Here is a 27,829-nt window from a genome sequence, read left to right on the forward strand (position 1 = left end):
ACGGGAATCCTTCATCAGTAACCATGTTTTAACTGACCCAGACTCTTTAGGATTCTCTTGTGAATGTATCCCAAAGTACACGGCTATGTATCAGAGGGAGCTGTCTGTGCACAGAGTATGATGACTTTGTCCCTAGTAGGTGCTGGTCTGTGTAAATTGTGTGCGCCCTCCCCAGAATAGTTGAGGTTAGGATTTAGGGAGGGAGGGTAAACTGATCCTGGATCTGTGTTTTCAATGCACAGAACAAAGCTGATGATAACAATGTCCATCAAACGAAGGAAAACAAAAAAAAAGCCCAGCAAATGGGTAGTTACAAAGTCGTTAGGCTGCCTAAGTAATCTCAATTATGCGTCAAGGAATATTGACGAAGACCCTTTAAATTTGACTTGTTTTCAAGACTCTCAAACAAAGATGGGCGTGGCACGATACTAATTTTCCCTGCACCCATTGGATGTCATCAGCCATGGACTCTCATTGGTTAATTTCTGAGAAGGTGGGTTTAGTTTGCGAGGAAAGTGCGTCCATTGTGGCTCTGAATGAGAGCTGCGGATGACACTAAACCAATGTCCTTTCTCCCCAAAATGGCGTCAAAAGGGAGCCAGTTTTTCTCTGAGCGCTGTGTGGCTCGCAGAGCCTCCGTGGGCGGGCAGCTGCGAGAGGGAAGCAGTCACATGATTCGCGCAGAGCCCAGCTGCCCAATTCCAATATGGTGGCCAGCTTGGCAGACCTACGGTTCTTGTTGATGATATTGTTGCTCTGCGGGAGGATCGGGGACGGCGCCTGCAGCCAGCAAGCCCCGCGCGTTCTGGGGTTGCGACTGGAGGACCCAGAAGGCCGGGTGTATATGAAGGAGAGGATCATCTCTGCGCCGCAAGGGGCCAGTTTCAAGCTCCGGCTGTTCGGCTCGGATCTGAATGGTACCTGGCCGTGGGTGGCGTTCGCTGGGGCTAGACTGGGAGAGGCCGGTGCGGTGGGGGATGCAGCCGACCCGTGTGGGCAGGAGACCCGCCGTGACACCTCCGCCTTCCAGGTCACCGGGGAGGTCACGGCGGACGAGGAGTACAGCGGGCTGATAGAGGTAAAGGTGCGGGACAAGAGCATTATGTCTCTCGCTGCAGGGGATGATGCCAACCCGACCTACCACCTGTGTGTGCTGAAGAGCGGGAGTTGGGTGTCAGTGGGACCGGACAGGCTGCGGATCAACAACGAAAATGGTCTCCCAGCGGACTACATCCCTCCGTGGGGTGTGGCGGTGCTGATTGTGCTGCTGATCCTGGTGTGTGGGGTGTTGAGGACTGTGAACCTCAGCCTGCTGTGGCTGGACCCTCTGGAGCTCTATGTCCTGCACAGCTGCGGCTCTGAGGAAGACAAACGGGCTGCCAAGCGCCTCGAGCCCATCCGGAGAAGGGGCAACTTCCTGGTGGGTCCCTAGTGTACACACACACAGTTAAACACCAGGATTTGGGGGGTCTCCAACTTTCACCAGTCCTGTAGAGCCAGGGTTCTGGGTATGCATGCAGGCTTTTGTTCCATCCCAGCACTAACGCACCTGTTTCAGATAATCAGCTGGTGTCTAGATTGGAACAAAAGCCTGCATGCATACCCAGTAGCTCTCCAGGACCGGAGACCCCTGCACTACCCTCAAGAATATTCAGATGTATGACATCTCTCTGGCTCCACACTATCTAACTCCACATCTCTCCACTCTCGGTTCTAGGTGTGTTCCCTGCTTTTCCTGTGCGCTCTGGGCCATTCGGTTCTAGGTGTGCTGCTCTACCGGGCCGTAGGTTCCATAGCGCCCACAGTCTTCACCAGCGGGTTCCTCATCTTCCTGGTGTCAGAGCTGGTTCCACACATAGTGTGTTCCGGCTACGGCTTCCAGCTGGCCCCAGGCCTCACCTGGCTGGCACAGGTCTGTAATGGAGACATTTTGAAAAAGCCAGGGTTGTGTTCATTAGGCATCAACCAGAAGGAGACAGACAGACAGGGACTACCTTGTTGTTTTCCATTTGAAGACCTATTCTGTTGCATGCCCTTAATGCAGTGGTTCTCATACCTTTCCTTGGGGACCCCTAGCCGTTACATGTATTTTATCAGTTCCAGACTTAGCACACCTGATTCAACTTGTCAACTCAGCCAAGCCTTTGGTCGTGTTCCTCCGCTCAGACGTGGTCGACACATGCCGGATCTTACAACTCCTGGATAGGTATTTTACGTATCAGCTAACCACATCATGTGTTATAGCAATGTAGTGCCCGACGGCACAGTCAGTGATGTGGCACTCGACCGTTGGTTCATGCGTGTAATGTCTGAGCAGGGGAACACGGCTCTTGACTAGGTGACTGAGGTGAGCTACTTCAGGGCTACAACAAAATTGTGACATGTCCGGGGATCCCTGAGGAGAGGTGTGAGAACCACTGCCCTAATGAACACACCCTCAGTTTCCTTTAGCCTCTGGTTGGACGGGTGGCGTCTAGGACCCTTTATCATACTTTTTCTTAATACAACATCATTGAACAGGCTCCTCCTTTCTCTAACTACCAGGTGTGTATGGTGCTGACGTGCCCACTGTCGTGCCCACTGGGCCTGGTGCTGGATCTGGCACTGAGGCGTGACATCAGCACCTGCGGCGTGAGGGAGAGGGCCATGGAGATGATACGCACCAATGTCAACGACCCCTACAGGTACCTGACACACACACACACACACACATACAGATGACCGTGTGTGTGTTGTGTTCATGGGTGGCACACACTGCTCTATGAATGGGGTGGCCAATGGGCGCAGGCTTTTGTTCCAGCCCAGCATTTTTTTTATTTTTTTTTATTTCACCTTTATTTAACCAGGTAGGCTAGTTGAGAACAAGTTCTCATTTGCAACTGCGACCTGGCCAAGATAAAGCATAGCAGTATGAGCAGACAACACAGAGTTACACATGGAGTAAACAAATAACAAGTCCTGATCAGGTTGGTGAGTGCTGGGCTGTAAACAAAAGCTTTTTAATCTCATAGCTCTCTAGCGCTGTAGTTCTCCTTCCTCTGCCTAGGGTGTTTTGAGCGTTTTGTAAAGTTATTTTGAAGGCCCTGTATATGATATCCATGTAATCCATCCATTGTCATCGTTGTTGTGATTCCATTGCAGTGAGTTTGTGAAGGAGGAGTTTAGCCGTGGTGCGCTGCGCAGTAAGACCGTGGACGACATCCTGACTCCGCTCAAGGACTGTTTCATGCTGTCTTCCACCGCTGTGCTGGACTTCTCCACCATGTCGGAGATCATGCAGAGTGGATACACACGTGTCCCAATCTACGAAGAGGAGAGGTGGGAAGATCTGACACGCACTTAAAGGGCCACACACACCAATGACTGGTTCTATGAATGGACAAAGCTATCGATCACGTGACACACATCTCGTCTATCATAAGCAATAATGGTTGCCATTGGTTGAAAAAAATATATATATTTACACAGATTGACCATGAAGATTGCCATTTGTCCATTCACTATAATGGGGGATCCCGTTTACTGCTTAAATGCGGACAGCCTAGACCTTCCGTGTTTTCAATGGGGGGCGGGAGGGGGGGGCAGGCAGTCATTCATTCTCCCCTGACGCACACACGCATGCATGCACACACTAACAGGTATCTAATGTAATTTACCCAGGTCCAACATCGTGGAGATACTGTACGTGAAGGACCTGGCTCTGGTCGACCCTGATGACTGTACTCCCATGACAACTATCACCAAGTTCTACAATCACCCACTGCACTTTGTCTTCAACGACACCAAACTGGACGCCATGCTGGAGGAGTTCAAGAAAGGTGAGACTGTGCATGCTTGCGTGCACGCGCACGTGGTGATAGTTTTAGAAAAATAGCCCAAAAAGGCAGTAATTTCTTTAATGCGACCTACGTAGGCCTGCCTTGTGAACAGCCAAAGTTGTGATCCGCTTATGAATTCACCTTTGATGGGCCCAGCTCTCCTGACCTTTTACCCCTCACTCCAGGAAACTCAGCCCTGGCCATCGTTCAGAAGGTGAACAACGAGGGGGAGGGAGACCCCTTCTACGAGGTGCTGGGATTGGTCACCTTGGAGGACGTCATCGAGGAGATCATCAAATCAGAGATCCTGGATGAGTCTGACGGATACAGTAAGACGAATTGATTTTGTGTGTGAGAATGTAAGAGTGTGTGTATGGGAATGAATGAGATACAGAGAGCGTATGTGTTTGTGTAATGGGTTACTGGGTAAGAGGACAGCATTTTGTATTTAGTATGATTGCTAGAATTTCCTTCTGTCTTCCTACAATTTATATCCCTCCTCTCTTGCCCTCTCCCTCCCTCCCTCCTGTCCCCTAACCCCTCTCCCTCCCTCCTGTCCCCTAACCCCTCTCCCTCCCTCCTGTCCGCTAACCCCTCTCCCTCCCTCCTGTCCGCTAAACCCTCTCCCTCCCTCCTGTCCCCTAACCCCTCTCCCTTCCTCCTGTCCCCTAACCCCTCTCCCTTCCTCCTGTCCCCTAACCCCTCTCCCTTCCTCCTGTCCCCTAACCCCTCTCCCTTCCTCCTGTCCCCTAACCCCTCTCCCTTCCTCCTGTCCCCTAACCCCTCTCCCTTCCTCCTGTCCCCTAACCCCTCTCCCTTCCTCCTGTCCCCTAACCCCTCTCCCTTCCTCCTGTCCCCTAACCCCTCTCCCTTCCTCCTGTCCCGTAACCCCTCTCACTCCCTCCTGTCCCCTAACCCCTCTCACTCCCTCCTGTCCCCTAACCCCTCTCACTCCCTCCTGTCCCCTAACCCCTCTCTCTCACTCCCTCCTGTCCCCTAACCCCTCTCTCTCACTCCCTCCTGTCCCCTAACCCCTCTCTCTCACTCCCTCCTGTCCCCTAACCCCTCTCTCTCACTCCCTCCTGTCCCCTAACCCCTCTCTCTCACTCCCTCCTGTCCCCTAACCCCTCTCTCTCACTCCCTCCTGTCCCCTAACCCCTCTCTCTCACTCCCTCCTGTCCCCTAACCCCTCTCTCTCACTCCCTCCTGTCCCCTAACCCCTCTCTCTCACTCCCTCCTGTCCCCTAACCCCTCTCACTCTCTCACTCCCTCCTGTCCCCTAACCCCTCTCACTCACTCACTCCCTCCTGTCCCCTAACCCCTCTAACTCCCTACCTCCTGTCCCCTAACCCCTCTCACTCCCTCCCTCCTGTCCCCTAACCCCTCTCACTCACTCACTCCCTCCTGTCCCCTAACCCCTCTAACTCCCTCCCTCCTGTCCCCTAACCCCTCTCACTCCCTCCCTCCTGTCCCCTAACCCCGCTCACTCCCTCCCTCCTGTCCCCTAACCCCTCTCACTCACTCACTCCTGTCCCCTAACCCCTCTCACTCCCTCCCTCCTGTCCCCTAACCCCTCTCACTCCCTCCCTCCTGTCCCCTAACCCCTCTCACTCCCTCCCTCCTGTCCCCTAACCCCTCTCAATCCCTCCCTCCTGTCCCCTAACCCCTCTCAATCCCTCCCTCCTGTCCCCTAACCCCTCTCAATCCCTCCCTCCTGTCCCCTAACCCCTCTCACTCCCTCCCTCCTGTCCCCTAACCCCTCTCCCTCCACCCTGTCTTTCTGTAGTCGACATGAAGGTGAAGCGTCCTCTGGCCCCTCTGGAGATTTCCCTGGAGCCTCGCAGCGTCCACGAAGAATTCTCTCTGTTCAAACTTCCCGAGGGCGAACCCAAGATCCGCACCTCGCCCCAGCTATTGCTGGCCACACACCGCTTCCTGTCCAGAGGTGGGAGTACATGTGTGTCCATGCGTTAGAAAGACTCCTTAAAATGAGTAAATTAGTAAATGAAATGAGACACCCACACTTCTCATGTATCCAGCCTGTTATGACCCTAACCTTCCCACTCAGTCAGTGGTTTACCAGGACCGTGACAGTTTAACGCCCAGTGGCGCAACTTTCACTGGGGTCGGGTTTAGTCCTACTCAGTTTTATCATTGGAATGTGATACAAAACAAGGCAACTGTGTGCTTTAGGACCATGCGTACACCTCCAAACGGTCGGGTAGGCTGTTTGGAGTGTTTATCCGACTGGATAAAAAAAATATTAAATAATGTCCCCCCACTTCTAAAACCAAAGTTGCGCCCCTGTTAACACCACTAGTAATGATCAAATCACTGAAATAGAAGTCAATGGAAACACAAGCTAAATACTCACAGTGGAATATATGGAGGAATGGATATTCAACAGGCATAGTTAATCTGTGTGTGTTGTAGGACGTAGACTTTGGATGTGGGTCTCTGTTGTTTGACATTTCTGTCCTCTTCAGCTGCTTGACATGGCGCCATCTTAAGCCCATAAGGTTTGGACTTAAAACAGAACAGAATGTAGAATCTAATTACAATTGAGTGTACTTTTGATCAGCAATGAAACCATAGGCCCAGGATCGCCAAACCTGCTCCTGGATAGTTGCGAGGTGTACAGGCTTTTGCCCCAGCCCTACACAAATGTATTGGGTAACGAAAGCAACACAGACCTGTGTATTTGGCAACACGCTTGTGCAAAGCAATGACAATGTGTGTTTCTTGGAAAGGTCCTAAGAAGATGCTGTTCGTGTGTGTCCTCTCCTGTAACTGTGTGTGTCTCCTTACAGAGGTAGAACACTTCAGCCTGGCCCGTGTGTCAGAGAAGGTGTTGTTCCACCTGCTGCGTCACCCCAGTGTCAACCAGGAAGTCCACTTTGACCCCTCCAACCGCCTGAGCGCAGACCACTACCTCTACACACGCAACCACCCCGTAGACTACTTCATACTGCTACTACAGGTCTGTGTGTGTGTGTGTGTGTGTGTGTGTGTGTGTGTGTGTGTGTGTGTGTGTGTGTGTGTGTGTGTGTGACCACTACCTTTACACACGCAACCACCCCGTAGACTACTTCATACTGCTACTACAGGTCTGTGTGTGTGTGTGTGTGTGTGTGTGTGTGTGTGTGTGTGTGTGTGTGTGTGACCACTACCTCTACACACGCAACCACCCCGTAGACTACTTCATACTGCTACTACAGGTCTGTGTGTGTGTGTGTGTGTGTGTGTGTGTGTGTGACCACTACCTTTACACACGCAACCACCCCGTAGACTACTTCATACTGCTACTACAGGTCTGTGTGTGTGTGTGTGTGTGTGTGTGTGTGTGTGTGTGTGTGTGACCACTACCTTTACACACGCAACCACCCCGTAGACTACTTCATACTGCTACTACAGGTCTGTGTGTGTGTGTGTGTGTGTGTGTGTGTGTGTGTGTGTGTGTGTGACCACTACCTTTACACACGCAACCACCCCGTAGACTGCTTCATACTGCTACTACAGGTCTGTGTGTGTGTGTGTGTGTGTGTGTGACCACTACCTTTACACACGCAACCACCCCGTAGACTGCTTCATACTGCTACTACAGGTCTGTGTGTGTGTGTGTGTGTGTGTGACCACTACCTTTACACACGCAACCACCCCGTAGACTACTTCATACTGCTACTACAGGTCTGTGTATGCGTGTGTTACTACAGACGTGTATGTGTGTATTGTTTGTTGGCACATGCATGTGTTTTACTTTAACTGACTATCTCTGTAGGGCCGTGTGGAGGTGGAGATCGGTAAAGAGGGCTTGAAGTTTGAGAACGGAGCGTTCACATACTACGGTGTGTCTGCACTCACATTGCCAACCTCAGGTAAGCCACAGTACTGCAGGACACACAAATACCTCACCACCATTACCTGGGTCGAGCTCATTTATTATTATTTTCATTTCATCTTTATTTAATACAGATTTTTCTCATTGAGAGAGAATCTCTTTTTCAAGCGAGACCTGGTCCAACAGCAGCAGGGGGAACAAAGTTTCCTGAAAAAAAACAACTTACTAACACATTGAACAAAACTATAGACACACGTTCAGTACAACAATGACATATTATGTAAAGAAACAGCTGTCCTAAAGACAATTACACTCTTCCGTGATATTTAAATCGACCAAGTGTGTTTAAACTTCACCAAAGTGACATTTTTAAATGTTCAGAAGAGAATTCCAGGACCACGGAGCTGAGTAGCTATCACTATTTCTACCATGACCTGTTCTAATTCTTGGTACTGTTAAAAGCAAATGAGAATGGGATTGTAATTGATATTTATTTACTGACCTGATTATTATAATTATTTTTAACAGAGCGAAAGTGGCATTTTACCCAGTATGGCCTCCTAAATCAGTGTAGACCATTGTTTAGGCTAGGTCAATGACGACCAGCCAAAGGCGCTGTAGAGATGACAATGATGTGTTAGATGTTTTTGATTGGTAATGAACCTGGGGGCTGCATTATATACTGAATCAAGTGCTCTCAGGGTAGTGGCTGAGGCCTATATACAATCTAAAACTGCCAGTAACGTACATCGTACCAGCTCCTTCCTGGCCTCCAGAGAAAAAAATCAACCCTGTATCCCGGTAATAAAAACCTATTCTCAGCTTGAGCTTGAGCTTTCCTTATCAAGTTCTCCACGTGAACAGTGAAGCTTTAACTTGCTCTATAGTATGTCCATACAATGTAGCAATAACATGATTAATAGCATGCCTGGCATTTGGAAATACTGTGCATTTTGTTTTACCCAAATTCATAACCAGCGTCAAATCATACAGATTCTGTTGTATGGCGTTAAATGCTCTTGGGTATTTTCAAAAGCTGAAGATGAACTGCTACAACTTGAATAAAGAACAGTATCATCTGCATAAAAATGAACATCCGCTGTTTCAATATGATCCCCAATGTTGTTCATATGCAAAATGAACAACAGCGGGCCCAAAATAGAACCTTGCGGAACAACTCAGATTTACATCCATCCACCATTACACATTGTGTACGATTTGATAGGTAATTTATAAACCAATCTAGAGCATGACCAGTAATTCCACAACATCTTCACTTTTGCACCAACACAGCATGGTCCACGGTGTCAAATGCCTTTGACAAATCAATAAAGACAGACACACACTGTAACTTCTTGTCAAGAGCACAGTGGATGTCATGTAAAACCTTCAATGTTGCTGAAACAGTGCTGTGGCCAGACCTAAAACCTGATTGCATTCTATTTAAGATGTTTTCATGGAGTGAGGCCTTCAGCTGCCTACTAACTAAGGACTCCAGTACCTTAGAAAGTACAGATGATTTTGATATGGGTCGATAGTTGTCTAGTAGCGAAGGATCTCCACCTTACAGGCGAGGCAGTACAAAAGCAGATTTCAGTAACAGGATTTCCTTAACATCAAGCGTGAGGTTAAAAATACATGTTAAGTGGGGAGCGATGATGTCTGCAGCTAGGTGTAGGAGGCGGGGGTCTAGATCATCAGGGCTTTCTTTCTATTAATATCTTTCAGGGCTTTACGTACTTCTGAAACAGAGATGGATGAGATGGAAAACCTGGCGAAGGAGTGCACAGGGGTGTCGGGTATATTCACAGGGGGCTCATTTGGACCTGTAACCTTTTCAAATAAACTTCCTGCATCTAGAACATTTTGATTTAAGGCTTTCAGTATAGAGGTTCTCTCAGTTACAATCTGTGTCTACCAACAATTGTTTAGGAAGCTGTGTATCTTTTTTGCACTCCAAACCTTTCACTACATGCAAAAAATTTGGAGTGAAGGCCTGCTGGGTGGCGCAGTGGTTAAAGGCGCTGTACTGCAGCTCCAGCTGTGCCACCAGAGACTCTGGGTTCGCGCCCAGGCTCTGTCGTAACCGGCTGCGACCGGGAGGTCCGTGGGGCGACGCACAATTGGCCTAGCATTGTCCGGGTTAGGGAGGGCTTGGCTTGGGGTATCAGTATCTTCACCGACATTTCTATACATTTAGCAGTGTGTTGACCTCAATCAACCTGATATCCTTGTCTCAACACGCACCAGCGACTCCTATGGCGGGCCGGACGCAGTGCGCGCTAACCAAGGTTGCCAGGTGCACAGTGTTTCCTCCGACACATTGGTGCGGCTGGCTTCCGGGTTGGATGTGCGCTGTGTTAAGAAGCAGTGCGGCTTGGTTGGGTTGTGTATCGGAGGACGCATGACTTTCAACCTTCGTCTCTCCCGAGCCCATACGGGAGTTGTAGCGTTGAGACAAGATAGTAGCTACTAAAAAAACAACAATTGGATACCATGAAAAAGGGTATAACATTTTTTAAATCATAATAATTTGGAGTGGTTATTTAAATTATCCGAAGTAGATGTGGTCTGCTTTCAGTTTTCGGGTCATAGATTTCAAAGACGTTTGAAAACCATCCAATCATCCGCCGAACCAGACCCTCTTGCTTTAACCCACATAGCATTTAGTTCCCTTATGATTTTAGTAAGTTCATCAGTAAACCAAGGGTTCTCTTTGACCTTAATCCTGAATTTTTTAAAGGGGCCTATTGCGTACATCCTGGAATGCGTTGTGGAAGTAAGAAAAGGCTAATTCAACATCGGGGATTAATTCAATTAAATTCCATTCAATGCTAAATATATCATGTAAAATAAAAAACTTGAATATCAAACTGCTTTCAGTTTTTTTATCGTAATGACACGTGGAGATTGCTTAGGAATCTTACCATCTTTCACACAGGCAATAGCACAGTGATCACTAATGTCATTTGCAACAATATCAGAAGCATTAAAACGATGAGGAGTATTGGTTAAGATCAAATCAATCAAAGAGGATTTCAGAGGAGACTTTATATTCAACCTAGTTAGTGTTGACAATCTGAGTGATATTGTAAGTATTGCATAGCATTTTGATTTTGTATTTATTAGGGATCCTGCCAAGGCAGCAACTACTCTTCCTGGGGTCCAAACATATTTAAGCACTTACATTACATATAAAACAAAATATTAAACGGTAAATCATATAACATTATTACATATCTACAATACAAAATGTATAATACCACCATACAGACACATTGTGATATTGTTGTATGTGTCACGTTAACTTTCTCATCACAGATCAGTATCTCAATGCATTCTTCGCCTACATTTCTATACATTTAGCAGTGTGTTGATCTCAATCAACCTGATACCCTAAAATAAACCATTTTAGACCCGTCTAAATCAATTACAGGCACAGTTGACCAACCACACCCCTTTCCCCGGCACTCAATCTTCTGCCGTTTCTTCGTTGTCTTCTTCAGAGAGCTTCACAGTTCAAAGTGGATGGCCCATGATAATGTCCCAATTTCAATGTCTAAGGAATAATCACATTTTCTCTCACCTGAGCCCCACCACTAATGCCTATTATGTCTTGTCCATTTGCCAACTAGTATACAAGCAACATGAGAGACGTTTTGGGTCTGATCTCTCTCCATGCTCACTCCACGTGGACTCCTGTCGCACTCCCGAGAGAGAAAAGCAGTTGATATCTTGGATTGGATGCTGTGTACAGGTTGCTGGCTCGGACTCAGGTCTCTCGATAGAAATGGTGCAGGACAGGGCCGTATTGAACTTTCTTCAGCCGGTTAGAGGGGGTTTTGAGGTCCACGCCGTTTGGTCAAATTGTCCCTTCCATGCATCTAGATACCATCTGTAGTCCCCTTCGACGAGAGAGAGGACAGATCAGAACAACAGTGCATTAGGCATTTCCGGTTCAAGAAATCCAGACAAATTCAAGAAACCAAACAAAATATTTTCTGTATGACAAATTATTACTACTACCAATATTCTCAATGCAAAGTTCTAAGACAAATGTCAAAGAAAATAAATGTTTTCAATAATGTTTAAATCATTTTTCAACTTGGCTTATACTCCCCTATCACACTGTCGACCTCATCGCCGAGTCACAGGATCAGGAATTTAGGGAGTAATCTCGATCATTCAGCAGACCCAATCTGGTGAGATTTGTATAGAAACAAACAACACAACAATCCACTCCTTCATACATCACTCGATACACTGCTACATATCACTCGATACACTGCTACATATCACTCAGTGTCAAAATGGGGGAATTACCAGTCCTCTGAGGGTTTTTGGATTGAAGTTTACACACATGACTCCCAACGTGATTAATGTGTAAAAACAACAAATCAAATTATAATTACTACCTTTAACTCCACAAAGAAAAAACATGTGCTCATAGTAAAATAGACTAGAGATATAGGTATAGACTAGGTATATCCTTCTCTCGTGGCCCGAATCACACAACTATTCATTTATACTACATAATTATCAGTATTACACATTTCCTTCAAATCAGTGTTACATATGACCTTTAACTTCTTATGGCTGAGATCCCGTTACCGGGAGCGATATAACAACGTCCAGTGAAAGTACAGGGCGCCATATTCAAAAGAACAAATCTCAGGTCCACAATAAATGTTTGTTTTGTTCGAAAATGTCCGTTATTTATGTCCAAATACCTTCGTTTGTTAGCGCGTTTGGTATACATATCCAAATGCTAATTCTGGTCAGCGTATATTGGACAAAAACTTCAAAAAGTTATATTACTGGTCGAAGAAACATTTCAAACTAAGTACAGAATCAATCATTAGGATGTTTTTAACATATAGCTTCAATAAAGTTCCAACCGGAGTATTCCTTCTTGTCTTCGTGAGCAATGGAACGCAAGTGACTATCACGAGGAATAAGCATGATCAGAAAATGGCTGACTGCCAGACACCTGACTGATTCTGCTATCATTCACTCCCACAACATCATAGAAGTCTCATTATAATTTCTATTGATGGTTGACATCTAGTGCAACCCCTAGGCAGTGCAACATCATTCATATCTCAAGGGGATTTCATTGGAGACTCTGGTGAATACATACAAAGCTCAGATTTCTGACTTCCTGTTTTGATTTCAACTCAGGATTTTGCCTGCCATAAGAGTTCTGTTATACTCACATACATCATTCAAACAGTTTTAGAAACTTTAGAGTGGTTTTAGAGTGTTTTCTATCCAATACTAATAAAATGCATATATTAGAAACTGAGACTGAGGAGCAGACTGTTTACTTTAGGCACCTTATTCATCCAAGCTACTCAATACTGCCCCCCAGCCATGAAAAGTTAAATCATCACCCAACGTCTCTCTGGCTTTCCAGTGAGGGTCATCAAACCACACTAGAAAGTCAGGACAGAGGTCAAATCTCATTCAAACCCTTCAAATAAGTGTTTCTTTCTCTATTCGATCAATTATTTAAAAACAGTAATACATTTCATATTCCAGATTACAGTAAGTTTATACAGTACATTTCTTATAAAATAATCCACGTGTTCAATTAACTCAGAAAATAAATACTTGAAAGTTTTAATTTGTGTGCCCCTTTTAAGATAACTTGGCTCTAACCTGTGAAAAACCCACTAAACCAAATGAAATGGACCACTCACAATATATCAGACAAAGCATTAAAAACACTAACAAATATTCATAATGTAAGGTAAAAAATTTGCCAGGACTTATTTAATGTGGGAGCTCCTGTAACATACATACTGTAGTGGACTTCCTTCAGGAAAAAAAAATCCAGATAATAGTGTTCCGTTAACCTCTCTAGGGTATGTGGGACGCTAGCTTCCAATCTGGCCAACATCCAGTGAGATTGCAGTGCGCCAAATTCAAATACAGAACACTTCTTGTGAATCCAACCACGGCGTCAGATTAAAAAAATGCTTTACGGCGAAAGCATACCTTACGATTATTTGAGAACATAGCCCAGTTGACAAATTATTACAAACATTAACCAGCCAAGCAGAACTGTTACAAAACTCAGAAATAGAGAGAATTAATTACCTTTGATGATCTTCATATGGTTACACTCAGAAGACATTCATTTACTCAATAAATGTTCCTTTTGTTCGATAGTCTCTTTATATCCAAAAACCTCCATTTGGTTCGCGTTTTCTTCTGGCTCAAACGTAGTCAAAACAGGCAGACACAAAATCCAAATTGCGTCCGTAAAGTTCATAGAAACATGTCAAACAATGTTTATATTCAATCCTCAGGTTGTTTTTAGCCTAAATAATCTATAATATTTTAACCGGAATATAACGTTGTCAATATAAAAGGTAAACAAGAAATGCACTCTCTCGGGACTGCGCATGGAAAAAGCTCTGTGACACGTCAGGGTCCACTCATTCAGACTGGTCTTACTCCCTCATTTATAAGAATACAAGCCTGAAACAATTTCTAAAGACTGTTGACATCTAGGATCTGCAAATTGAGTCCTAAGTCAATGGATACGGCAATGGCATTGAATAAAAAACTACAAAACCCCCCCAAAATACTTCCTGAAATCAGTTCTGTTATACTCACAGACACTATTTTAACAGTTCTGGCAACTTTAGAGTGTTTTCTATCCAAATCTACCAGTTATATGCATATCATATATTCTGGGCCCGAGTAGCAGACCTTTTAATTTGGGCATGCTTTTCATCCAAAATTCTGAATGCTGCCCCCTACCCTAGAGAAGTTAAGTGGAATAGACACCTTATGGTAAACAATCAGAGAGCCCCTTTCTGGTAATCTTATCATTTTAACCTGTTGAATTAATTTAGTAAAAATATAAAACCTCTTATAACAAATCTAGGACCTACAAAAAGTTGGTGCTGTCAGCAGCTCAATATTAAAACATTCATTTGAAATACTTGCCACTGTTCCACGTAATGGAAACAGATGATTGTTTAAAATGACATTACCTTCCTGCTCCAATTCACTGCTGTTACCCAAACTCTAAAACCGAGCAACAATAATCAGAAACTGTCAAAGAACATGTCTCATACCTCTGCTCCAAATGTCCCAATGCTTCCCTTACAGCCCGCTCGCTTTCAACCGCAGCTAATCTATTTTTCAATCGCAAGGCTCAATAATTTAACCTAGTATTGAAACCTCGGCTTCTTCAAATTACTAAAATATGGCATTATTAGGTGCTATCCAATAAACCCACTAATAACATATACCACTCACGTCCTGTCAACACATCAATATATCAATCCCCTTTATCAATGTCACTGTCACCCATCGTAAGGTTTAGAAAATAAACCAAAACATGATTATTCTCTCCTTACTAGAAGGCAGTGTTTACGTTGTGGTCTATCCCAACAATATTCATCTATATTTGTAATACCAACCTCTGCTTTACACTTATTAAATGTCTATGATTTTAAGATTAACCTGTAATGAGCCTAAAGTATAAAATACAGCAGCCAATTCTTAAGGAAAAGACACATTTCGATGGGCTCAATACTACAGCCTCTTACTACCCACAACTTCGATCCATTACTGTTGTAGCCTTGTTTTATCATGATCACTGCTCTATCGCAATTGCCTATCCGCTATTATTAGAATGCATTAGATTTAGGTAACTGTCCCTTCTGATTAGGCTACAGGTAATTAAACAAACACTTGCAATTGTTGACAAGCATATATTCAGTTCATGATTCAGTGATTCAAATACGACCCCATTCTCACTAGGCAACACAAAAAAGTACTACCTCGAAATAGCGCCTCTATTCATGTTGAATAAATTATCCTTTCAATTTGATCTAAACAAGCTGCTAAAACGTTCAGTTTACATCTTATAACGAACACTTGCTATATCTAAGAAAAACATGGCAATAGTTGAATTGCAATCAAAAACCCAGATTTGAGTCAGTAAGATAGAACCTATCCCACAAATAACCCAATTTATAATGCTGTGGGATTTTTAAAATCAGCTTATTATACACATTTCCACGTATAACATAGGAAATGTTAGGTACTCACGTTAACCGTTCCATGTGCATTTTCAACGACTCCATCGCCATAATCCCAGCGGAACCCAAGAACTTTAGTTTCCTGGACGCTGCCCGGCCGGTCATGGGAATAATGCTCCACACGTATCATCAACGGTTCTCTAGACTTCCAGAAATTATACACTTGCCGCTACTGTTCTAAAATAGCATTCCGTGCTCAATACCACCCCGCGATATTCTATGATGGGCAGTGATGGACGGAACCCCAAGATAATGCTACATATCGAAACTTATTATCCAAATTTTAAATCAGCTTATTATACACATTTCTATATCTTATTATCCAAACTTCAAATGAACACTTATTTCCACACTCTCACAACTCTCATATCACATAGGACACACAGGGGGATGAGACAGACGAGGAAAAACCGGTTAGCACTGTTTTTAGATTTCAAACCCTGTCTATATGAACAGGGAAACCTGTCCATTATCAAACTATTGCCTAATTAGTGGTCCCACAACGGGGTGTTGTATCCACACAGGGATATTGCCTAATTAGTGGTCCCACAACGGGGTGTTGTATCCACACAGGGATATTGCCTAATTAGTGGTCCCACAACGGGGTGTTGTATCCACACAGGGATATTGCCTACTGTGGAATAGATTATTTTATGTCTATCCAAATCTGAAAATCTACCTACAGAGTACCCATGTCTCCTATCTAACAATGTAACACGGTCCCAAAAATCCAATCCAAGTACCAGGAATATCAAAACACTCGCAATAACATCTAACAATAGTAAGGGCATACTTGTTTACCTCATTTATCAAAACATTCCATGTTATAATTTGCACTCTAGTCCCTCGTTCAATGAGCTTCACCAAGCCGAGTTCTCTCGCAAGTCCACTTGCGCTCTAGTTCCTCGCTCTACACATTACCCTCACCAGTCCTGATCAACCCAGTACCACAGATCTGGACTTTTGGTTACCCGCAACTGGCTAATTTAACAATCATGTCCGAGGATAACTCACTTAAGAACACTCTTATCAACTCAACTCAGTCCTGCTAGTTACCTCAGCTGTGACCCTCTTAAGGAAGACCACGCTCTGAGCATACCCTCAACAGGGGCTTCTTATTTTTACATTTTCATCACTTATTGATAGATTGTCTAAGCCTACCTCTCTCAGTACTAATTTTGGTATCTGGCATCCACCCACGTCCACTTCCTCTCAGATCTTAGGCGGGTCCAGCTGCTCTATCATGAGTGCGGTTTCCCTGAGATCCCAATTTCGGATCCCCTGTGCACAGTTTACACAGATCTTCAGGAGCGGTCAACAGGTGAAGTTGCAGATCTTCTCCTCGTTGCCAAAAATGTAGTGGAAATTCATGTATACTGAGAGAGACTTTTGTCATTTCTTCAAACAATCATCTTCATTTAACATCAATTTAATTGTTGCAATAATGAAGCTGGTCGACCTCACATTCCGTAGTGTGTGTTGCCGACAGCTGAACCTTTTAATGAAAAAACTGATCTTATCAAGGAGACCCAAAAATGCTTAGTCATGGCTGGTTAACCAATCCTAATTCAGATCACCCATCAAGACAAACTCAGAGTTGACATGCTGTGATAACAGTTCTAAAAATACAATCCAAAGAGCCAACAGTAGCAGATGGAGCTCAAAACAACAAGATGCAACAATATTTAAGGATAAGCCGAGGTAGGTTAGGTTTAGTAACAGAAGTCAGAACGACCACCGAGAACTTTCCTTTTACATATACAGCAACACCACCACCCTTAGATTTACCATCTGCATGAAAAACACTGTAACCATTTATACCAATATTTATGTCTGTAAATATATATTTTTTTACCCAGTTTCATAAAGCATAAATACGTCAGGGACGGCAGTTTTAATCCATGTAAAAATCATACTTCGGCAGAATAACTCTTACATTCATATGCAGAAACTTCAGGCCACTCTGACTACTTAATTTGTCAGGGGTAAAAATGTCAGGACCTGATTTAGATTGCACATTTCCAGACCGCAGAAGCAGCAAGATGATGGCAAGTCTAGCTCGGGGGTTACAACATTTGGATTTACAGACGGCACTTGAACGACAATCCACATCCTTTAACGTCACAAAGGGGTCTCAACAGAATAAAACAATTATTAACGTTTCACAATGGAAAACAATAATTAGTTGTTTTTTTTTGGGGGGGGTGTACATTTTCTTCCGTTTCATGCCTAATGAACTCAGCCCTCTGTATCACACCACAACATTCGCTAGCTAGGCCTTTTATCTTGAGTTCCAGGCTACCAGTGTTGCATGTTGCATTCTATGGTTTTTGATATTTGGTTACATAACGCAAAGTTAGTGTCATATGATGCTGTATTTCAATGTGGTGGCACAGTTTGACAGGGAAGCACAAAATGAGCTGACACAGGTGTTGTGTCCCTTGAGATTCCTGTGAACTTCAGTGCAACACCACCGTGTGCGTGTGTGTGTGTGTGTGCGTTTGTTTGATGCACTTGTATGTGTGTCCAGTGCACCAGTCTCCAGTGTCGACCCAGCGTCGTTCTCCCAGGGATCCGTTTGAGTTGGGAGATGCCACCAGCTCATCCAGCTACTGTCCTGACTACACCGTCCGTGCCCTCACTGACCTGCAGCTCATACGGGTGAGGGTGTGTCTGTGTTAGAATACGTGTGTGAGGGTGAGTGTCGTGCGAGTGTGTCAGACTCACAGTGCCCTCCCTCTGCCAGGTGACTCGCATGCAGTACCTGAATGCTCTGATGGCGTCACGTGTTGGACAGAGCCCAGACCCTTCTGAAATCAAGATCCTGCCCAACAGTCAGACCAAGCTGCTCAACGAGAGGAACATCACCACGCAAGGTAGGTCACATAGACATACAATTAAAGTCGGAAGTTTACATTTAAACTCAGTTTCTCACAATTCCTGACATTTAATCTTCATACAAATTCCCTGTTTTAGGTCTGTTAGGATCACCACTTTTATTTTAAAAATGTGAAATGTCAGAATAATAGTAAAGTGATTTATTTCAGCTTTTATTTCTTTCATCACATTCCCAGTGGGTCAGAAGTTTACATACACTCAATTAGTATTTGGTAGCATTGCCTTTAAATTGTTTAACTTGGGTCAAACGTTTCAGGTAGCCTTCCACAAGCTTCCCACAATAAGTTGGGTGAATTTTGGCCCAGTCCTCCTGACAGAGCTGGTGTAACTGAGTCAGGTTTGTAGGCCTCCTTGCTCACACATGCTTTTTCAGTTCTGCCCACAAATGTTCTATAGGATTGAGGTCAGGGCTTTGTGATGGCCACTCCAATACCTTGACTTTGTTGTCCTTAAGCCATTTTGCCACAACTTTTGAAGTATGCTTGTGGTCATTGTCCATTTGGAAGACCCATTTGCAACCAAGGTTTAACTTCCTGACTGATGTCTTGAGATGTTGATTCAATAAATCCACATAATTTTCCTGCCTCATGATGCCATTTATTTTGCGAAGTACACCAGACCCTCCTGCAGCAAAGCACCCCCACAACATGATGCTGCCACCCCCATGCTTCACGGTTGGGATGGTGTTCTTCGGCTTGCAAGCATCCCCATTTTTCCTCCAAACGTAACACTGGTCATTGTGGCCAAACAGCTTTATTGTTGTTTCATCAGACCAGAGGACATTTCTCCAAAAAGTACAATCTTTGTCCCCATATACAGTTGCAAACTCTGGCTTTTTTATGGCGGTTTTGGAACAGTGGCTTCTTCCTTGCTGAGCAGTCTTTCAGGTTATGTCGATATAGGACTCGTTTTACTGTGGATATAGATACTTTTGTACCTGTTTCCTCCAGCATCTTCACAAAATCCTTTGCTGTTGTTCTGGGATTGATTTGCACATTTTGCACCAAAGTGCTTTCATTACTAGGAGACAGAACGCTTCTCCTTCCAGAGCGGTATGACAGCTGCGTGGTCCCATGGTGTTTATACTTGCGTACTATTGTTTGTACAGATGAACGTGGTACCTTCAGGCATTTGGGAATTTCTCCCAAGGATGAGCCAGACTTGTGGAGGTCTACCATTTTTTTCTGAGGTCTTGGCTGATTTCTTTTGATTTTCCCATGATGTCAATCAAAGAGGCACTGAGTTTGTAGGTTGAAATACATCCACAGATACACCTCCAATTGACTCAAATGATGCCAATTAGCCTATCAGAAGCTTCTAAAGCCATGACATCATTTTCTGGAATTTTCCAAGCTGTTTAAAGGCACAGTCAACTTAGTTGTTGTGAACTTCTGACCCACTGGAATTGTGACACAGTGAATTATAAGTGAAATAATCTGTCTGTAAACAATTGTTGGAAAAATGACTTGTGTCACGCCCAAAGTAGATGTCCTAACCGACTTGCCAAAACTATAGTTTGTTAACAAGAAATTTGTGGAGTGGTTGAAAAATGAGTTTTAATCACTCCAACCTAAGTGTATGTAAACTTCCGACTTCAACTGTACATACATAAACTGTACACCACACACACACGTTCCCAGACACCCATATACTAACACCATAGGCTAGAATGATGACATACATAACTGAAGATTGAAGTATGATAATATTTGTTGTTACGTATCTCATGTATAACCTTTACTGTGTACGCTCTTTGGGTGAACTAAGACTTCTCTCTTTTTTTCTCTTCCTTTTCTCCCCTGTCCTCTGGCCACTCCCCTGTCCTTTCCTCTGGCCACTCCCCTGTCCTTTCCTCTGGCCACTCCCCTGTCCTTTCCTCTGGCCACTCCCCTGTCCTTTCCTCTGGCCACTCCCCTGTCCTTTCCTCTGGCCACTCCCCTGTCCTTTCCTCTGGCCACTCCAGAGTTCCCTGCAAACTTTTATTTCTTTGACAACATTGACAACTACTGTTAGTGTTTTCTGTGTGCATGAGGTAAGAGTCATGAGCTGTGTTCGAATACTCATACTAACCGTACTATTTGTGGCGGAAATTGAGTATGTAGTATGCTTGTTGGTCATAGTATGGATATAGTTAGTATGCCAAAAGTTCCTGGATGTCGTACTAAATTTGCCAAAAATACTAAGGATACAAGCAGTAGACACTATTTCTGTGCTTTTAGGGCCCATAATGCAATTCTTCAGAAAATGGGTGTGGCTTCTCATTTTCAGATTTGAAGAAAATTGTGAAGTGGTTACAAATTCATTGCTTTAACTAATTATGATGAATGTTACGCAATCTAATAGAGAAATTACTTTTCAAATAAGTTACATTACACATTTGGCTGACAATTTGTTAGCTACGCTATCCTTACGTGCGAAGCATTACAGCAACTAGTTACCTAACGTTAGTTGGCTAATACATCAAACTTGCCAGGCAGTATAACTATATGCTAACTAACTGCCCAATGTTTATTGACTTGATTATTCACACCATTCTTAGCTAAGTGTGTTCTCAATGGACATTGTTAATTCTGGCTATCGACTCCGATTTCAGAGTGTGCCAGAGTGCAAAATAACTGGTGAATTTATGAACAGCTGTTGAATATGGGCAGTGTCTGTAAATGTTGCCAAAAAAAGAGTCATTCAATTGTTGCCAGCAGCACAGTTAGTCACCAATGATCTGGATAATGTGAAAACAGCCTAACCAGCGCTGCTAGGGTGAGTAAAATGGTCAGAGTGAGGTGTTCTTCCCTGAGGAGCTAAAAGCTCTGAAAGCCAGTAGGGAAGTTGCTAAGGAGAGCCGTCTTCTCTCTCTCGCCCCAGAATATGATCAAAGTGATCAGAGTCGGAGGGAGGCTGCGCCAAGCAGAAGTTTTGGACCCCGATGCTATCCACCCAATTATCCTTGACTCCAGACACCCTCTTACCAGGTTCCTCATCAAGAGTTAGGATGAGAGGCTGCTCCACCCAGGGCCAGAGAGGGTCTATGGGGAGATCAGGCGTAAGTACTGGATAATTGGAGTACGAGGAGTCATTCGTAAGCACCAATACGCCTGCGTAGAATGTCAGAGATGGCGGGCCGGAGCCACGGTGCCCAAAATGGCAGATTTACCCCCTGCTCGCTTGCGCCTCCTTAAACCACCCTTCTGGTCAACAGGAGTAGATTGCTTGGCCCCTTGATGATCAAGCTAGTCGTCGAGTGGAAAAGCGCTGGGGCATTTTATTCAAGTGTTTGACAACTAGATGTGTCCACCTGGACCTACTGGAGAGGGGCGGCAGGGTAGCCTAGTGGTTAGAGCGTTGGACTAGTAACCGGAAGGTTGCAAGTTCAAACCCCCAAGCTGAACAGGCAGTTCCTAGGCCGTCATTGAAAATAAGAATTTGTTCTTAACTGACTTGCCTGGTTAAATAAAGGTAAAAATAAAAAGAGTTTTGGATACTGAAGCCTTCCTCATGGTCCTACGGCGGTTTATCTCCCGACGGGGGAAACTCTACGAGATCCTGCCTGGCAGGAGAAGCCAGGTTGTAGGAAGCTTTCCAAGCCATGGAACCCAGCCTCCAGGATCAGCTGATGGACCAACAAATCTAATTTTGGAGGAGCATGGGAGCGAGAGATCAAATCTGTAAAGACAGCCTTACGAGTCGCACTGGGGGACCAAACTGTCACTGAAACTGTCTTGAGGACCGTCCTGATAGAGTTGGAAGAGATACTGAACTCCAAACCCTTGGGATATCTCTCTGCAGACATCGCTGACCCTGATCCGGTTACACCGAATATGCTCTTGATGGGACGCCAAGATGCTTCACTTCCTCAAGCCATGTATGCTGATACCAACCTCGTTGGCAGGCGCCGGTGGCGACACAGCCAGATCTTAGCTGACCATTTCTGGGCCCGATTAATTCAGGATTTACCTACCAAGTCTACAGCACAGAGGGAAATGGTGGAGAGAAATGGCCAGCCTGGAAATTGGCCAAGTAATAATGATGGTGGACCCTCAGCTGACTCAAGCCTCCTGACCGGTGGGCCGTATCACGAAGACCATGCCTGGGACCGATGGTCGTGTTAGATGGTTAGCTTGGGTGCTTGACTGCCGTTGTAAGGTCAGAATGCTCGGATCAACCCTACTCCTCGGCCAGAGCATCCAGTGAACTGTGAACTCTCCGAGAGGAAAATGCTCTGAATTTACGAACTGACCACTCTCTAGCACTCCAGATTGAATTGACAAACACACCCGAAATCATAAAATGTCCAGCTATTCATTTGTTATGCTAACAAGCTGTCAAGAGGTTGCATAGCAACACCATCAACTTCCGGTAGACAGGCGAAGCGCTAGTATGCTCAACTGAAATGATACCGTTCATTTACAGTATACTAAAATGAACTAATAATATATACTAATTTAAGGATGTAGTATACATAATGTTAGTATGGGTATTCAAACACAGCTATGGTCTTCTCAGTAGCATGACATCAATCGTACACACTCTCTCTCTCTGAAAGGTTACCAAGGCATTGAGAGAGAGAATTAAACAGTCTAGGCATTTTCTTTACAATCAGTCACAAACCACCTGAGTCATTAAGGGCTTTATTCAGACTTGAGATCCACACACTACACTTGAATGTTCACGGAAGTCTCCCATTGACATCAATTAATGGTTTATGGGAAGATTGAGCGTGCCGATTTCAAGTCTGAATATGGCCTTAAGAAAGGTTTGTCTCTTTGGCAGATCCTTCTCAGACACTAGAATAACGCTTGCTGAGTGGAACCTTCTCAGACACTAGAATAACGCTTGCTGAGTGGAACCTTCTCAGACACTAGAATAACGCTTGCTGAGTGGAACCTTCTCAGACACTAGAATAACGCTTGCTGAGTGGAACCTTCTCAGACACTAGAATAACGCTTGCTGAGTGGAACCTTCTCAGACACTAGAATAACGCTTGCTGAGTGGAACCTTCTCAGACACTAGAATAACGCTTGCTGAGTGGAACCTTCTCAGACACTAGAATAACGCTTGCTGAGTGGAACCTTCTCAGACACTAGAATAACGCTTGCTGAGTGGAACCTTCTCAGACACTAGAATAACGCTTGCTGAGTGGAACCTTCTCAGACACTAGAATAACGCTTGCTGAGTGGAACCTTCTCAGACACTAGAATAACGCTTGCTGAGTGGAACTTTCTCAGACACTAGAATAACGCTTGCTGAGTGGAACCTTCTCAGACACTAGAATAACGCTTGCTGAGTGGAACCTTCTCAGACACTAGAATAACGCTTGCTGAGTGGAACCTTCTCAGACACTAGAATAACGCTTGCTGAGTGGAACCTTCTCAGACACTAGAATAACGCTTGCTGAGTGGAACTTTCTCAGACACTAGAATAACGCTTGCTGAGTGGAACCTTCTCAGACACTAGAATAACGCTTGCTGAGTGGAACCTTCTCAGACACTAGAATAACGCTTGCTGAGTGGAACCTTCTCAGACACTAGAATAACGCTTGCTGAGTGGAACCTTCTCAGACACTAGAATAACGCTTGCTGAGTGGAACCTTCTCAGACACTAGAATAACGCTTGCTGAGTGGAACCTTCTCAGACACTAGAATAACGCTTGCTGAGTGGAACCTTCTCAGACACTAGAATAACGCTTGCTGAGTGGAACCTTCTCAGACACTAGAATAACGCTTGCTGAGTGGAACCTTCTCAGACACTAGAATAACGCTTGCTGAGTGGAACCTTCTCAGATGGAAGAGTTTCTTTAGACTTAGACTATTTCCTCTCAATACTTAGTGCCCTTCATTTGTATCACACAGATAGTGAGATATAATCATGAGATTACAAGCATTGGTTTCTCAAATGACTGCCTCGCCTGGTTTACCAACTACTTCTCAGATAGAGTTCAGTGTGTCAAATTGGAGGGCCTGTTGTCCGGACCTCTGGCAGTCTCTATGGGGGTGCCACAGGGTTCAATTCTCAGGCCTGCTCTTTTCTCTGTATATATATCAATGATGTCGCTTTTGCTGCTGGTGATTCTTTGATCCACCTCTACGTAGACGACACCATTCTGTATACATCTGGCCCTTCTTTGGACACTGTGTTAACTAACCTCCAAACAAGCTTCAATACCATACAACACTTCTTCCGTGACCTCCAAATGCCTTTAAATGCTAGTAAAACTAAATGCATGCTCTTCAACCGATCGCTACCCGCCCGCCCGACTAGCATCACTACTCTGGACGGTTCTGACTTAGAGTATGTGGACAACTACAAATATCTAGGTGTCTGGCTAGACTGTAAACTCTCCTTCCAGACTCATATTAAGCATCTCCAATCCAAAATGAAATCTAGAATCAGCTTCCTATTTCACAACAAAGCCTCCTTCACTCACGCTGCCAAACATACCCTCGTAAAACTGACTGTCCTACCGAAATGATGTAATTTACAAAATAGCCCCCAACACTGTACTCAGCAAACTGGATGCAGTCTATCACAGTGCCATCCATTTTGTCACCAAAGCCACATATACTACCCACCACTGCGACCTGTACGCTCTCGTTGGCTGGCCCCGCGCTACATATTCGTCGCCAAACCCACTGGCTCCAGGTCATTTATAAATCTTTGCTAGGTAAAGCGCCGCCTTATTTCAGCTCACTGGTCACCATAGCAACACCCACCCGTAGCACGCGCTCCAGCAGGTATATCTCACTGGTCATCCCCAAAGCCAATTCCTCATTTTGGCTGCCTTTCCTTCCAGTTCTCTGCTGCCAATGACTGGAACGAATTTCAAAAATCGCTGAAGTTGGAGACTTATTTCTCCCTCACTAACTTCAAGCATCAGCTATCTGAGCAGCTTACCGATCGCTGCAGCTGTACACAGCCCATCTGTAATTAGCCCATCCAACTACCTACCTCATCCCCATATTGTTTTTATTTACTTTTTTTGCTCTTTTGCACACCAGTATTTCTACTTGCACATCATCATCTGCACATCCATCACTCCAGTGTTCATTTGCTAAATTGTAATTACTTCGCCACTATGGCCTATTTATTGCCTTACCTCCTTACTCCATTTGCACACACTGTATATAGATTTTTCTATTGTGTTATAGACTGTACTTTTGTTTATTCCACGTGTAACTCTGTTTTTTTGTCGCTTTGCTTTATCTTGGCCAGGTCGCAGTTGTAAATGAGAACTTGTTCTCAACTGGCCTACCTGGTTAAATAAAGGTAAAATAAAAGCAATCAGGTCCGGGTGAATGAGAGTGCATGGAAAGCCCATTTGTTTCCTCATACTCTCTCTTGTCCCATATTTCTGTCCTTTTCTGCCTGCCCTATCTCATCCCTCTCTACTGCGTATGTATGTCGCTCTTTTCCCACTCTTCTCCTTCATCTGCTGTGTATACAGTACACCCACAGGAGGTAAAGACTAAATGCATTGTGACTTCATAGTGGGCTGCATTGTGATTTGTTTCACCGGTGCCATTGTGGAAGTCATAACGGGTGGCATTGTGATGTCATCTCCCCACTCACGCCCTCCTCCTCTCTCTCATTGGCTGGGTTCTACAGGTGGCAGTAAATCCCAGGAGAGTTCCACAGAAGAGGAGGCTCATGGGTAATGCAGTTCTCTCCCTCAGAACGACGTGTGTTACTCAGACGACCAACCGACAGTCACATGCGACTGTTTTTAGGAGTAGACTTAATGTGTTTATCTCTGAAATGCAGTGATTGAACCTGGCTAGTGTGAGCGTGTGTGTCGCTGCTGCACCATCCTCAGCTGTACTTCTCATTCATTATGTTTTACATTGAATCAGCCATGACTATTGTGCGTGTGTATGCATACCTGTGTGTGTACGCGGTGTGTGTGTGTCTCTCCTCCCTGTTGTAATTCAGCCTCCTTTCCTAAACGTTACATTGCCTGTTCCTTCATTTATTATCAGTGTGCCAAAGCGACTCACCTTAACCTCCTGTGGGTGTGCGTGTGTGCGTGGATTGTCAAAAGCCGTCCATCCGAGCATTAGACAGAGGGTGGTAAAAAAACAAAAAAAACAGTTGATTTGCACTAAAGTGGTGATTTGCTTTAGTCGTTGAATTATACGTCCATTTCATTTTATTCACTCCCACATTTCAGATGCATACATATTTGTATGTAGAGCCAAATATTGCTTGTTTTTGTTGTTTATACCATTCAATGCAGTACTTATTGATGCCTAATGAAGGCCTGTATTTTTTCTTTAGTTAGTGATAGTTCGCCCAACATTTAATAAATATCTATTTGAACATTTTCGTATTTTAACATTTTCGGTGAACTATCCCTTTAAGAGAGCTGATTCGATGCCCATTCCTTTGCACAGTCAGACGTTTAGCTTTAGGTCTGAGCTGTGATGAGCGAGGCAGATTACCCTGACCCAATCTGCTTTCATGCATTCTTTTTGTGTGGCCAACAAGATTCATGAAGTTGCCGTAGTGTGTTTGTGTCATATCTAAAGCACCTTGTTGATTTTTCTCATCCTTGATAGCCCAGTAGGTTGACTTCTATTAACATTCCACATCACTTCTGTGTCCAGGTGTGGGAGTGTGTGTCTGCTGTTTGGCTGGCCATATGTGTAACTCTTAACACTTGTCCGTCAGTATTCAGTCTTACAGACTCCTTCAGGAAACTCAATTTCCCATGTTGCAGCGTACCTACCCATGTGTGCAGGGAACACATCTGTTACCCACTGTAGAGACTGGAAACCTAGAGAACGGCCTGGTCCAGAATCAACCCCTTGGGCCTTCCCCTAATGCCTTCCCCTGGCCCATAGCCGTCTACCCTTTTCTTGTAGGCCCTAGTTATTGAATTAATGTTGGTTGATCTAAAGAAAAGGTGGTGACTCCACCTAGACTTTGTCAGGACTAAGGTCATGGTGAAAGGTCCCCATCTGATTAATTCTGATCTGCAAATATCAAACAAAGAGGGGGTAGGAGTCTTTGGAGTGGATCAAAGTTCACAGTGCAGACCATAGCAAAATGTTTTGCAATGGAAAATTAAAAACAAGAATTTCTTATTGGACAAGTTCGGGTAGTCCAACCCTGTTTCAGTCGTGTTCTTTTGTTTGGTGCCTAATGAACATGACACAGTGTTTCCCAGCGGTCATGTTAGGGGTCAGCCATCTTGTTTGCCTCAGTCCTTCCCCACCCTT

The 27,829-nt window shown here is 44.6% G+C and overlaps 1 protein-coding gene across 5 annotated transcripts; it reads left to right on the forward strand.

Annotated features, from left to right (window-relative positions):
* The first annotated feature begins 645 nt into the window (after positions 1-645).
* On the forward strand, positions 646-26,983 carry LOC110509558 (metal transporter CNNM3). Of its 5 annotated transcripts, XR_002471445.2 has the most exons (14): positions 649-1,420; positions 1,718-1,912; positions 2,545-2,684; positions 3,142-3,318; positions 3,661-3,818; positions 4,004-4,147; positions 5,605-5,763; positions 6,629-6,798; positions 7,597-7,693; positions 18,250-18,380; positions 18,466-18,595; positions 20,581-20,649; positions 25,824-25,877; positions 26,217-26,983. XR_002471445.2 is itself a non-coding variant. In XM_021590499.2 (13 exons), exons 1-12 carry the CDS (start codon positions 707-709, stop codon positions 20,628-20,630), a joined length of 2,265 nt encoding a protein of 754 aa, XP_021446174.2. In that variant the 5' UTR covers positions 649-706; the 3' UTR covers positions 20,631-20,649; positions 26,217-26,983. The 5 variants fall into 5 exon arrangements, 4 of the variants coding, with proteins under 4 accessions (XP_021446177.2, XP_021446174.2, XP_021446176.2 ...); XM_021590499.2 differs by lacking the exon at positions 25,824-25,877; XM_021590501.2 differs by lacking the exon at positions 20,581-20,649.
* The last annotated feature ends 846 nt before the right edge of the window (positions 26,984-27,829 follow it).

The sequence above is a fragment of the Oncorhynchus mykiss genome, chromosome Y (assembly GCF_013265735.2).
Source record: "Oncorhynchus mykiss isolate Arlee chromosome Y, USDA_OmykA_1.1, whole genome shotgun sequence".
NCBI lineage: Eukaryota > Metazoa > Chordata > Actinopteri > Salmoniformes > Salmonidae > Oncorhynchus > Oncorhynchus mykiss.

Excerpts from the sequence above, each read along its gene's own strand:
- LOC110509558 (XM_021590499.2), top strand. The coding sequence starts at position 707 with ATGGTGGCCAGCTTGGCAGACCTACGGTTCTTGTTGATGATATTGTTG. Across the intron at positions 3,819-4,003 it reads GCTGGAGGAGTTCAAGAAAG|GAAACTCAGCCCTGGCCATC; the intron begins GTGAGACTGTGC and ends CCCTCACTCCAG. Across the intron at positions 4,148-5,604 it reads GGATGAGTCTGACGGATACA|TCGACATGAAGGTGAAGCGT; the intron begins GTAAGACGAATT and ends GTCTTTCTGTAG.